The sequence below is a fragment of the Neomonachus schauinslandi genome, chromosome 13 (genome assembly GCF_002201575.2).
Source record: "Neomonachus schauinslandi chromosome 13, ASM220157v2, whole genome shotgun sequence".
Lineage (NCBI taxonomy): Eukaryota > Metazoa > Chordata > Mammalia > Carnivora > Phocidae > Neomonachus > Neomonachus schauinslandi.
This window is the reverse complement of record NC_058415.1, coordinates 66,582,191-66,595,045: the sequence shown is the minus strand read 5'-3', so window position 1 is coordinate 66,595,045 and position 12,855 is coordinate 66,582,191. Positions and strand designations below refer to the sequence as shown.

The following is a 12,855-nucleotide window of genomic DNA, read 5'->3' as shown; positions in this document are numbered from 1 at the left end:
GCGCCCTCCTCCCCTGGAGTTCGTTTTAAAGGAAAATCTCTCCAGCTGCTAGTTCTGAGATAATGATGAGCTCTGTCCACTTCCAGCTATTTTCCACATAGTCTGTATTATGATTTCACAACATTTCTTGATACAAGACAAGTAGCAAAATAGCCCAGCCTTGGGGCGCCTGGGTGGCTCCATTATTTAAGTATCCAACTCTTAATTTCAGCTCATGTCATGATCTCTGGGTCGTGGGATCAAGCCCTGCATCAGGTTCCACGCTCAGCACAGAGTCTGCTTGAGTTTCGCTCCCTCTGCTCCTGCCCCTGCTCGTGCTCTCACTCTCTCTCTAAAATACATAAATAAATCTTAAAAAAATAGCCCAGCCTTCTCTAGATTAAAGAGGTATCTGATATATTAAATAAAATGATGCCCATAGAAGCGCCAAGGAAATATGGCTTTTCCCAGAAACTTTTTTTTCTATTTAACAAATAAAAATGATGAAACTAACCCTATATCTTTTTCCTTTCGGAAGCCTGAAAACTCAGAACCCAAATTTGAGGCTCCTCAGCTCTTATAATTCTGGCTTCAGGGTCCACACATCATTGTTCTTTTTCTTCTCTAGGGTAGGCTTTCTGCCCTAACTTATCTTTTCCTAGGGCCCAATTAATTATTTTTTTTATATTTGCTGTGAGACTAGCTGGCATATAACAGCAATTAAATATACACATGAGTAAATATAAAGATCTGACTAAAAGTAGATATAAAAATAAGCATTCTGTATTAAATTTCCAGTGTGAGTGCTGGCTTGAGCAGAATGAGCTAGAATTTCTCCTTTCCATGCTTTTGGCAGCTTTAAACTTTACATATTCTTCCTTTCTTGTGAGCCATTACAAAATTGTTTCTCAAGGTCGTTCCTCTGTTGCCCATCTTGCAGACAGAGTTGGGAATTTGTGGTCAGAGTTGCATTGGAGACACACACCCCAGCATTAGATGGTTTTATCTCTTGCGTATCAAATAATTTTAAATATATATTTCTACCCTATTTAAAAGCATTCATTAGAGGATTAGTAATTCTTGTCTAAAACAATCTGCAGACTGGCAGTTAGAATAATTTTAGTGTCTTATTTTGGTTAGGAGTGGGTTTTTTGTCTTTTAAACTCAAGATCGTGAATGGTTTTAATTGTTTATTTTCAGTAGAGATTTCAGGTTTACATTTGAGCTTAGAAACAAAGTATTTTTTTCTCATTCCAGAGGGAACTAAACTCTACATCTCCCTTCCTGAACAAGGAACTGGTTAAAGCCACAGAAACTTTGCTGGATAGTCTCGGGACTTTGGCCCAAGAGGTAAGTTGTGCCTTTCAGCACCAGGAGGCAGACCATCCACTCTGGCTTTTTCTCTACCCCGAGTGTGGCTTAGAGGGTCCTTTTGATTTGAATATCACATGACGCATAAAATCAATTTTAGAAGCATCCGTGAACTTAAAAGTCATCTGATTTGAGCTCCTTCCTTTAGAGATGAAGAAACCAAGATGCAGAGATGTCTCAGAGCTAATTAGTTTGTGGCTGAAGTCCCGGTACCTAGTCTGGAACTTACTCCCAGTGTTACTCTCTGAACCCGGCAAGGCCAGTCTTTTTACCAAAACGTTTGTTTGCTAACTAAAGGGGATGGCGTGTAGCCCTGATTCAGACCTTCCCTGTAAACACCTGGCCTCTGACATTCGCCTTTGGGAATGCCATTTCTTGACAAACATTAAGTCGCGTTTGCCTTTTGAGTCTGCATGTTGACAGACGTATCAGAAAAACTTTATATGCGCAAAATCAGGGGGGCCTGTAGGTGCTGGCAAAAGCAGTTAACCTTTTCTCTGCCTGCCGGCCAGGGTGACCCTCACACATAGGACACCCAACCTTGTTGCGGGTTAGACTTGGAGAAGAGGAGCTGTTTGGAGCCCAGTGTGTAAGGAGCTGAGCCGGGGGGCGGCCGTCAGAAATAGTCAGGCCTAAGTGTCTGGGACAGTGGATAGGAATAATGTTCTCAGCCTTGGTCCAGCCTTTTTTGAATCGTTTCTCTAAATAATTTTTTGGTATTTGCTTTATTTTTCTCAAATATCAAAATTTAGGTTTCCGAGAATAAAAGTATCGTACGTCCATGATGGCAAGTGCAGAGCATTTGGAAAACACAGAGATTAAGCCCTGTTGACAATTTGGCATATTGCATTTAGTTCAGTTTTCTTTTTTCTTTGAATTCTGCTCATGGGTGTCTGGCTGAAGAGGCTTGGGTTTTGGGTCCCTTTCGGGAGAAGTCCTTTCCAGCCCGCCATTTGTTATTCTGCTTGTGAATGCTGGTGACCTTTAGGTAGGTGCAGAAGCTGGGTCACCTGGGGCTCTTCCAGAAAGAAAAACAGAAAGTGACCTGCAAATGCATAGCCGTTGCTCCAGGGTCCTGCTAGTGAGCACCAGCATACCCTGTGTCTCTAAATTTAGGGTCTGGGTACAGTGTTTTCTCTTACATCACTGGTCTGCCTTTTGTCCAGGGTAAGAAAAATAATTGAAAGCATGTGATGTTTCCATTGCTGATGAGGCAGAAAGTCTCCACTGAGCCATGTATCATTTTTCTTGGCAGCTGCTTCCCTGTGCCCTGCTTGCTCCCTGGGCCAGGGCAAGCAAGGGCCACCCACTGCTCTCTGTGGAACACCTTCAAGTAACCATAACCATGAGTTACTTATTATCAAACTTGTTATTTCCCTGAGACAGATGGGGAGAAGATAAATATATGCACATGTGTATCTGTTCAGTGTTCGAAAGAAAGTTGGATGTTTTGACCAAGGTACCACCCTTGAAAGGAAAAGGGAGCTAACAGTTTCTGAGGCCCTCCACCTGAGTCATGCAGTTTCACCCCATTTCCCTATATGTTCACATGACAAATGTGAGTGGGTCTTATTCTGCCCACTTTACAGATGGCACGGAGGCTCAGAAGAGTGGGACTCATAGTCATCTAGGTAGTTAATTGGCAAAAACTAGGATTTGAACCCAGGACTGTTGGACTACAAACCCCATGTTCTTGCTGCTAGAGCCTACTTTTTGTGTGATGAACTCTGGTGGAAACTAGACTAGAATAGAAAGGATACCCTTCAAAGAAGGAAATGCGGATTAACAGGGCCTGGCAATTGGGTAGCAATGGGGACTTTAGGAACCAGATGAGTGAAAGCTGCATGAGCTCCACATCTGGGTGACAGGGAAGGTGTGCCTGATGTGATGGGGAAGGCAGGACGGGGAGCCCCCTAGTTATCTCTTCAGCCCCTACCAGGGGCCTGACATTGCTAGATGGTGGGGTCTCAGAAGTGAGCACACTAGCTTTCCTGTTCTCGTGGGGCTTGTGTGGTGGGAGATAGAAATAAACAGGTCAGCATATAATGTGCTGAAGAAAAATAAAGCAGGGTAAGAAGGATAGAGGGTGCTTGAGGTATTGTTTCAACGGGGTGATTAGAGGAGTCCTCTCTGACAAGGTGACAGTTGAACCTGAAGAAATGACCATACATTGTCCACTCCAAGCGGGAACAGATACAAAGACACTGATGTGTAGGGCATGATGAAGGAAGGTATTTAAAGACCCGGGAAGGAGGATGGTGTGGCCAGAACAGAGGGAGCAAGGGAGAGGGTGCTGGGAGCTGAGGTCGGAGAGGGAGGTGAGCACCGTGCAGGCCTGGTAAGGCTGGATTTAAGCTAAGCAAGATGGTAAGCCAGTGGGGGGTTGGAGCACAGGGTATATGATGTGACCTAGAGTATGAGACTGTTAACAGTTTGGCTGTTAACTTGAGATGAGACTAAGGTGGGGGCACGGGAAGAAGGGGGCCATTGCAGTGTCTTGAGAAAGCAGTCAGCCAGCCATTCAGTTGCTCCACAGATGATTATCAAACACCGTCTTCCGTGGGCTGGAGGACAAATGGCCACCCTTCCCTGTGAGTGGGAGTGCTTCACAGAACAAGTGTGGAGCATGAGCCGAGGTGTGGAAAAATGAGTAGGAGTTCACCCCAAGACAGGTGCTGGGAAGAGCTGACAGTTTGGAGTAACTCCGTCATTCTGGTGCCTCTGTCCAAAGATGTACTGGTTTTATGTGGGAAGAAGTTTGTTCTTTCGGTTGGGGGCTGGTGGTAGTGAGGCAACCTCTGGAAAGAGAAGTGAGTGGCTCTCACTCACTGTCATTAAAACATGTCCAGTGCTGTTTACCCACCAACAAAAGGAAAGGTGGTCTGGCTACCTCTGCCCTCCCTGTCCAGATACCTCATCCAGGTGATGAAAAGATAAAGTAAGGAAAAGCTAGCCACCCAGTTGTGTTCTTGTAGTATATATCAGATGCTCCCTATTTGGAGGGAGAAAAGTTTGTGACCTCTGACCTACCCCTGGAGTGCCTGGTTTCCCCCTGGAGGCAGAAGGCAAAGTCAGGATCTACAGTATCAAGGAGCATGTGACCCAAAGGAACCAGAAGGCTGAGATGGAAAACTGGGCACACGGTGTCAGAATCTAGGCGTTCTACAGGGGATGGGCAGGGCCCCTGGGTCTCTCCCCTCTGCCCTCCATGGCTCAGTCTTCGGGGTGGTGAAAACATGCAGTGACATTTCAAGGAATGTAGAGATTTATTACTGATTTATTGTGAAATGTGTAGAAATGCAAAGTGTGTGATAAGTATTTAATGATAAGAACAGTTGGGCCAAGAACTCTACAAGGTGCTAGAGCACATTAGTCTATGAGACAAAGCGCTGGTTGGGTGTAAGTCACAGACACGGCCCATAGCTGCTGGGACGTGGACCTCATCCCGTGCAGGGCCTTCTCTTCTATTCCATGTGCTTTACCCTGCCCCATGCTCTGTTGAGCTTCATCGTCTTGGCGAGAAGTTAGGCCCGCAGAGAAGTGACTTTTGTAAGGCTGGCAGCGAATGAGACACGTAGCGGGGTTGCAGCCCTGGGTCTCTCACGGTAACGCTTCCCGTGCTGTCGAACACCTCACTGAGACCACGATGGGCACTTCACACACACTACCTTCCCTCCCAGGGGCAGAGGCGTCCTCAGTTTCCACGGGGAAGTTTAAGGCGTTTTAGAAATAAGGATGTGCTCTAGGGTGTGAGCAGTTCCTGAAGGATGTATATGAACACAGTGGCTATTCAGAGAAAGCCTTCTCTTCCATCAACTAGAAGATAATCCAAATGGAATAAAGCCCATCACCAGAGGCTCCACTGACTTCTGGTTTGTGCTTCTCAATCTCTAATTTGCATAGGGATCACCTGGGTGTCTTGTGAAAATGCAGATTTGAATTGTAGTTGGATAGATCTGCACCTCGCCCATAACTCCCCTGCTGGTCCCAGGACCACCAACGGAGTAGCAGGGTTCTGGCGATCCCATTGCAAGGCTCAGAGGACAGAACACAGCATGTTCCGGGGTGTGGCTCTGGAGAGGTCAAGAAAATAAGCTGCTTCTTTCTCTCTCTTTCCCCCACCCTCGTGATACTCTTTTCTCCTCCTTCCCTCCTCCCTCCCTTTTTCTTCCCGATCCCGGGCACCAGCTGTTCAGCATGAACAGCTGGAGCGACATGCGGCAGGAGGTCATGTTCCTGACCAACGTGAACAGCTCCAGCTCGTCCACCCAGATATACCAAGCCGTGTCCCGCATCGTCTGTGGCCATCCCGAGGGCGGGGGCCTGAAGATTAAGTCCCTCAACTGGTATGAGGACAACAACTACAAAGCTCTCTTTGGCGGCAACGGCACGGATGAAGATGCTGACAGCTTTTATGACAATTCTACAAGTGAGTGCGTAGAAGGAGGCCCCGGGCGGCCAGCCAGCCTCAGCCCCCCATTAGTGCTAGCCTGGGTCCCGTGTCCCCCCTCCCTCATGTTTACCCCATCCCCACATTTTATAGGCTCAGCAAGGTTAAGTGACTTCATCAGAGCCACACCGTAGTGAATCCACAGGAGCCGGGGTTAAGCCCGGATCTGCCTGGCCCCGTGCTTTTTTTTCCCCCCCCGTAAACCACATGGCCTCTGAGACGGCTGTTAATGTGGTGCGTGTACTGTCAGACTCAGGCATTTGATCTGCTGTTTGTTTTTGGTGCTTAGCTGCAAGGTGGTGTGAAAGAACCTTGTAACTCCATATCTGCTTCTCACACTTGGGCAGTTTCATGGGGATGTGTGTTCTGTGTCTGGTGGCAGCAAGGAGCCAGTGTTACAGTTTTAGACAATGGCATCATTTTCCTTGAACACATGATGCAAGTGAGCCTTTCTCCATTTCCAACCGCAGGTGTCTCTTTCAGACACTGAGTGAGGTAGCTTTTTATGCATTACTGTAACACAAGAACCTTTTATTCTTTCCTGGAGTAAAGCACTCCAGACATAGCAGGGTGCTTTGCAAGCCTGAAGGGGATGGCATTAGAGGAACTTTTCTGAAATGCTGTCCGCTCCGCTCCCTCACTTGCAAGTCAACCCAAGGGAACCTTCATCTGCAAAGCAGATCCAACTATGAGCAAATCCTTTTTTTTTTTTTAAATATATCCTCTCTGCAGCATATAGAGGATGCTTGCCATCTAAAAAACCCAAAATGAATTAAAAAAAAAAATTCAGGAATCCTTCTGGATAACCAAACCTCATTGTCTATTATAACTTTGGATTTTTCCTTTAGGAATTTTTATTACATATATTACATATACTTGTGATGAGACCTGTTAAAGGGAAATGTTTTATTTTTGCCCGAAAACTAAAATCTAAATTCAGCTCTCTGTTCTCAATGAAAACAAATTGGCAAGCTGACACGAGACTATGAATCTAGAGTTATGCAGGTATGTGGGCAGTAAAAACATTTTTCTAGATCCTCTCGGTTGTGAGTTACCCCTCACCAGTGTTATAATAAGCTCTGATTACTTGTCAAGCATTGTTGTAGGGGCTGTATAGATAACATCTGTTAATCCTCACCACATCTCTGCCAAGTACATAGTAACTGAGGCTCACACAAGTGAAGTTATTTGTTACATAGCTGTTACTAAATGGTGGAACTGGGATTTGAACCCAGGACTGTTCGGCTAGCTCCAAAGCCCTTGTTAGTTCCTACAAGTATATGACCATGCGTATGAATATCTGTCTTTTGTCATCTTCGTAGCTCCTTATTGCAATGATCTGATGAAGAATTTGGAGTCCAGTCCCCTTTCCCGCATCATATGGAAAGCTCTCAAGCCTCTGCTTGTTGGGAAGATCCTGTATACACCTGACACTCCAGTCACAAGGCAGGTTATGGCCGAGGTAAGCTGCGCAGGCCCAGAACTCCCTCTCTAGAATCCTCCTAGAGCCGTGGGCAAGAAAGTGAAGGTGGCTTCAAATGGATTGTATCGATTATGCTCATGGCTCTTCAGGGTTTCCAAAGAGGGAGAACCGCAAGTGTGGCCCAGGCCAGAGCTGACTGTGGAGGGCCAGCTCTCCAGCCTTGGGTATTTGAATCATAGCTGCAGGCACTTCTTAGGGATGGGAAGAGACTGGAACAGCGATGGAGCATCTCGTCAGGGGGCAGCTGAATGTCTCATGGCCCTGTCTCTCTCCTTTTTTCCTGCTGCCTTTGGGTCCCCAACTGACTCCAGGTGAATAAGACCTTTCAGGAACTGGCTGTGTTTCATGATGTGCAAGGCATGTGGGAAGAGCTCAGCCCCAAGATCTGGACCTTCATGGAGAGTAACCCGGAAATGGACCTTGTTCGGGTGAGCATCCCTCGGATTACTGTGTGCTTGCTTGATGCTAGAGAGGGGAGTTTCTGGTCACTTTCCCAGAGGTGACTGAGATGGGAATTCTTACATTTAACCAGGATAGATGTAGTAAGCACAGCTCCAGCTGCCAGGGATGGTGCACAGATAACGCTTTCATGCACACCTGCATCCATGTGTCTGGTGGTCAAAAATCCGTTTTCCAAGAAACTTAGTGAGGGTTGGTATTGGTGATTGTAGGCCCCTGCCTATTGTCATTTCTGGTCCTGAAGCCAACCATGGCGTCTTATTTAGCCTTCCTGTATCTTGGTAGGGTCTCGACACAGGTGTGGGGGCAAAGGCCTGGCTCCTGGCTCCCGAGGCAGCCACCATTAAGGTGTGGAGGGGAATTGCCCTGAGTGCTTCTGAGCCACTTGAAAGGGATAAGTGCTCTAGAGACAATTAGATTCAAAAGCGGAGGAGTCTGAGCAAGAACAGAATGTTTTCTTTGTATGAGCCTGAGTGCCATTTAATCACATCATCCCTGCCTTGGGCTGAGTCAGAGAATCATTAGACCATTTCCTATCTCCATGGTGAGGGAGGCCTCTTTCTTTTGTTTCTGCTGCCATTAAGAAGCAGGAATGGATTTTACCAGGTTTCTTGTCTTGACCCCTCATTGATCAGAGAGGGCTGCTGGGTTTTAGAGGTGGTGCCTGCTTGGAAGGTACTCTCCCAGGCTTAGGACTCCCCCTTGATGCCCTGGGGGTGGGGGTGGGGTGAGAAGTGCGATACCCAGGGGCCTTCCAGTGATGGGAAAGCTGGAGTCATCTTTTTGCTCTAGTCGTGTTCCATATGCAGAATTCTTAAATTGGGGCCTTTAAAAACTAAGGGACTTGGGTGAGAAAAACATGAACAATAATTTACATGGATATATGGAATAATTCCTGACTAGTAATAACAACTCATGCCCTTCAAGTATGGGTCTCTGTTGGGCTCCAGTCTCTCCTCTAGAAGGGATTCATGTGATCCAGCCACATACAGTGCCATAGACGTAGGTGTGGTCTTGGGCCTCTTCTTACTGGTCCTGTCCTTGGAATCCGATTTTTACTTGTTGGATGTCTTCTCCTTCTGTGTCTCAGAAGATTATGAGGGGTCCTGTTGAAGAGACTCCATGTGTTTTGGTCTGTAGGCAGATAGATGTTTCCCCTACTCTACTGATCAATTGATTTAAAAAAGAAATTTAAGATTTTTATTTATTTTTTAAGTAATCTCTATATCCAGCGTGGGGCTTAAACTCAACCCCAAGATCAAGTCACATGCTCTGCCAACTGAGTCAGCCAGGTGTCCCTTATTTTAAAATTTTTAATTGAAGTATAGTTGACATAAAATATTAGCTGTTTCCCCTACTCTTAAGTGGAGAGTTTGGCTTGGATGCTCCAGCAGCTCCTAGCTCCCAGTGTTTAGAGGACAAAGCTCTTATAAACATGGCCACGGCATTCGTTAGTAGTTCTGCTGGCAGAACCCAGGATGTACAATAGGAAATGTAGGAACTGTGGCTGGAGAGGAAGGCATGGCACGGGACATAGTTTGGAGGGCCTTGTGTATGAAACCAAGAACTTTTACTTTAAGTTCTGGGGGACCATGAACAAGTTTTAAGCAAGGAGAGATGCAGATACATTAATCTGATACGTCAGGTGGATTGAAGTATGGAAAGATGGAAGGCAGAGACCAGAGTGGAGACTAGCCAAGTGGGGGGCCAAGGCTTCTGCAGGCGGTGAAGCCTGGTGGCTGCTTGATTGTGGAGGGGGAAAGATTTCTAGCAGGAGGATGGTGGGGATGTCCAATAGGCCAATGGGTACTGAGGCCTGGAGTGCAGGGAGGTGGTTCAGCTGGAGACACTGACTCAGGGCTCCTCAGTCTATGGGTGGAAGTTGAAGGAGCCTCCTCAACTGCTCTCTTTTCTCTCTGAAGTAGTGTTTCTCTAAGTCCACAAGCTTGGGCTGCTCAGTCCTCTGTACCCCCTACAGCCTCGTGTCTGGTATGTGAGGTGATGCCTGAGGCTTCTGCTTCTTTGGGGGTAGCTCTTGTGTTCCTTTCATTTTTCAGCTTTATTAAAGTGTAATTGACAAACAGTTGTATATACTTAAGCTGTACAACATGTTTGGATATAGTATACGTTGTGAAATGATCAACACAATCAAGCTAATTAACATATCACCTCACAAAGTAGCCTCATAGCAAATTTCAAGTATACAGTATTATTTTTTTAAATAAGATTTACTTATGGGCGCCTGGGTGGCTCAGATGGTTAAGCGTCTGCCTTCGGCTCAGGTCATGATCCCGGGGTCCTGGGATCGAGTCCCACATCGGGCTCCTGGCTCAGCGGGGAGCCTGCTTCTCCCTCTGACCCTCTCCCCTCTCATGCTGTTTCTCTCTCGCTCGCTCTCTAAAAAATAAATAAAATTAAAAAAAAAAATAAGATTTACTTATTAGAGAAGGAGAGAGCGTGAGCAGGGATGGGGCAGAGGGGGAGGCAGAGGGAGAGGGATAAGCAGACTCCACACTGAGTGCTGAGCCTGACACTGGGCTCAATCCCAGGGCCTGGAGACCAGGACCCCAGCCGAATACCAGATTCGGACGCTCAACGGATAAGCCACCCAGGTGCCCCGACAGTACAGTGTTGTTAACTACGGTCATTTTGCTGTGCATTAGATCTCCAGAACTTAACTCATATTGCATAACTGAAACTCTGTACCCTTTGACCTACCCATTTCCCTCACTCCCAGCCCCTGGCAACCACCATTCTGCTTTGTGGTAGCTCTTATCTTTCTGCTGTTTCCAGCTGTGTCTACGTGCACTGCATCACCCCCCAGATCGGGAGGCACCTCTCTGTTGTGTCACGAAGCCCACTGACACTACACTGTTCTCCTTTCTGAGCTGCTCTTTGCCTCCTTCATCGCAAGACCCTGCTTTCTCCCTGCTTTCATTCCTAAGGGTGATCTTAGGTCTCTTGAATCCCCTCAAGTACCTTGGAATGGCCGTGTGATCAGTGGTCTCATTGGACACATCTTTCTGGTCTTGCTGCTTTCCTGAACCATATTGCTCAAAGCCACACGGGGCAGGGCAGGCCTCACCCCAAACACCATGTGTCTTCATTCAGCTCTTACTTGTTCTGAGTCTCCAAAGAAAGCCATTTTGGAATTGCTAACCCATACCCCTGTGAACTTTTGTGAGACAAAAATTTGTATCTGTTAACAAAAATACTTAATGTGTCTTACTGATGATAGTATAAATTGTTACTCCCTATAGGAAAGCAATTTGGGATGAAAATTGCAAGAGCCATAAAAAAAAGTGCTATCCTGTGTATCTCCATTCCGTACACCCTCAGGGATATACCCTACAGAAATAATTTTAAAGAGAAGTCACTGTATGAGAGGAAATGTTATTGCTATAATAATTGTTATTGTGAGAAATTAGGGGAAAGATTTATGCGATCTGAAGAGAAACCAGAGTGTTGTTATTGTGAGAAATTAGAAAATAAGCTAAATTCTTAGCAGTATGAGAATAGTTAATGAAATTATAGTATATATACTCTATAAAACCATTATGCTCCCATTAAAATAATAAATATGAAGCCACATGGGGGAAAAACTTAAATTGTTACTGGAAATAAGACGGATTTAAAAAGTAGCAGTGTTTGGCTCCTTAGAGATTCCATTTCAGTAGAACCAGAATTTCATCTCTCCCCTTGAAGCTGTGACAGGTGTTACACCTGCTTCTCCTTTTCCATGAGCTGAGTTGGAAGCTAACCCACTTTCCTGGCAGCACCTGTGTGGGTTTCTGCCCCAGCCCTCTGGATCTACTCGTTGAACACCAGATTAGTTTGTCTTTCTCTTCCATGTTGACTCACATAGGAAACCAACCAGCCAGGGAACAAGACATGAAAGACAGGCCTCTTCTGCATCATAACCCATGCATCCTGCAATTTTACTTGGTTTTATCGCGGCAGCATGTTCCCAAACTAAACAGCACAAGTGGGTTTGTCTTAATTTAGTCTAGAGATAAGGTCATGAGGAGTCATCAGCTTGAGTCTCAAAAGAGGAAGACAATATAATGCGGGGGAAGGTACGGTAGAATCAGAATCCATGTTTCATACCCTGGCTTTCCTACGTATTAGCTGTGTGACTTTATGTTAGGGACTTGACCTTTCTGAACCTTTTTCCTCATCTGTAAAAATGGGAACTTTTGGACAGATCTTGCTCATGGAGTTGGGTGAAGTAAAACATATAAATGATCTAATATAAAAATTGTGCACAGTAAGTATGATCATTGTTGTTCCTGCAGTTGATACTATTAAGCTAGGCTGGAAACATGGACTCTGGATTCAGACTAGTCTGACTTTGAGTCTCAGCTCCATGTCCTGTTAACATTATGACTCAGCCTTGGTTAAAATCATACTTTAAAAAAAAAATTTTTTTTTAAGATTTTATTTATTTGAGAGAGAGAGAGAACACAAGAGTGGGGGAGGGTCAGAGGGAAAAGCAGACACCCTGCTGAGCAGGGAGCCTGGCGTGGGACTGTATCCTGGGACTCCAGGATCATGACCTGAGCCAAAGGCAGTCACTTAACGGACTGAGCCACCCTGGCGCCCCCATACTTTTTTTTTTTCAACCTTGATATTCTTATCTATAAAATGGGAACAGTGTTATCTACCTCACATAAAAAGGTTAGGTTTTGTAAATCGTATAAGACTTAGGATCTAGACTGAGTTGGTGTTTATTGATTGTACTTTCTCGTTGGAATGGCAGACACTGTTGGACAGCAGAAGCAATGACCACTTTTGGGAACAGCAGTTGGATGGCTTAGACTGGACTGCCAAAGATATTCTGGCATTTCTGGCCAAGCACCCAGAGGATGTCCAGTCTGCTAACGGCTCTGTGTACACCTGGAGAGAAGCTTTCAATGAGACTGACCAGGCAATCCAGACCATCTCTCGCTTCATGGAGGTGAGGATCTGTTCCATGGATCATTTAGAAGAGCCTTTGGCTTCTTTCTCTGAGGTGGTGCAATAAGGTTTGGATTGGAGGAAAGTTTAGAAATAATGTGTAGTCTTATTTCCAGTAGTATCCTTCAAACCTAATATAGGGTTTGGTGTACAGAAG

At 45.7% G+C, this 12,855-nt stretch overlaps 1 protein-coding gene across 1 annotated transcript in view; it reads left to right on the top strand.

The window, feature by feature from the left end:
- The window catches only part of LOC110581396 (phospholipid-transporting ATPase ABCA1), a 127,742-nt gene that overhangs the window by 66,561 nt on the left and 48,326 nt on the right, over positions 1–12,855 (top strand). The window contains 5 exon segments of the mRNA XM_021691219.2: positions 1,237–1,329; positions 5,539–5,779; positions 7,123–7,262; positions 7,595–7,711; positions 12,502–12,699. Of these exon segments, the coding sequence (XP_021546894.1) occupies positions 1,237–1,329; positions 5,539–5,779; positions 7,123–7,262; positions 7,595–7,711; positions 12,502–12,699 (789 nt within the window).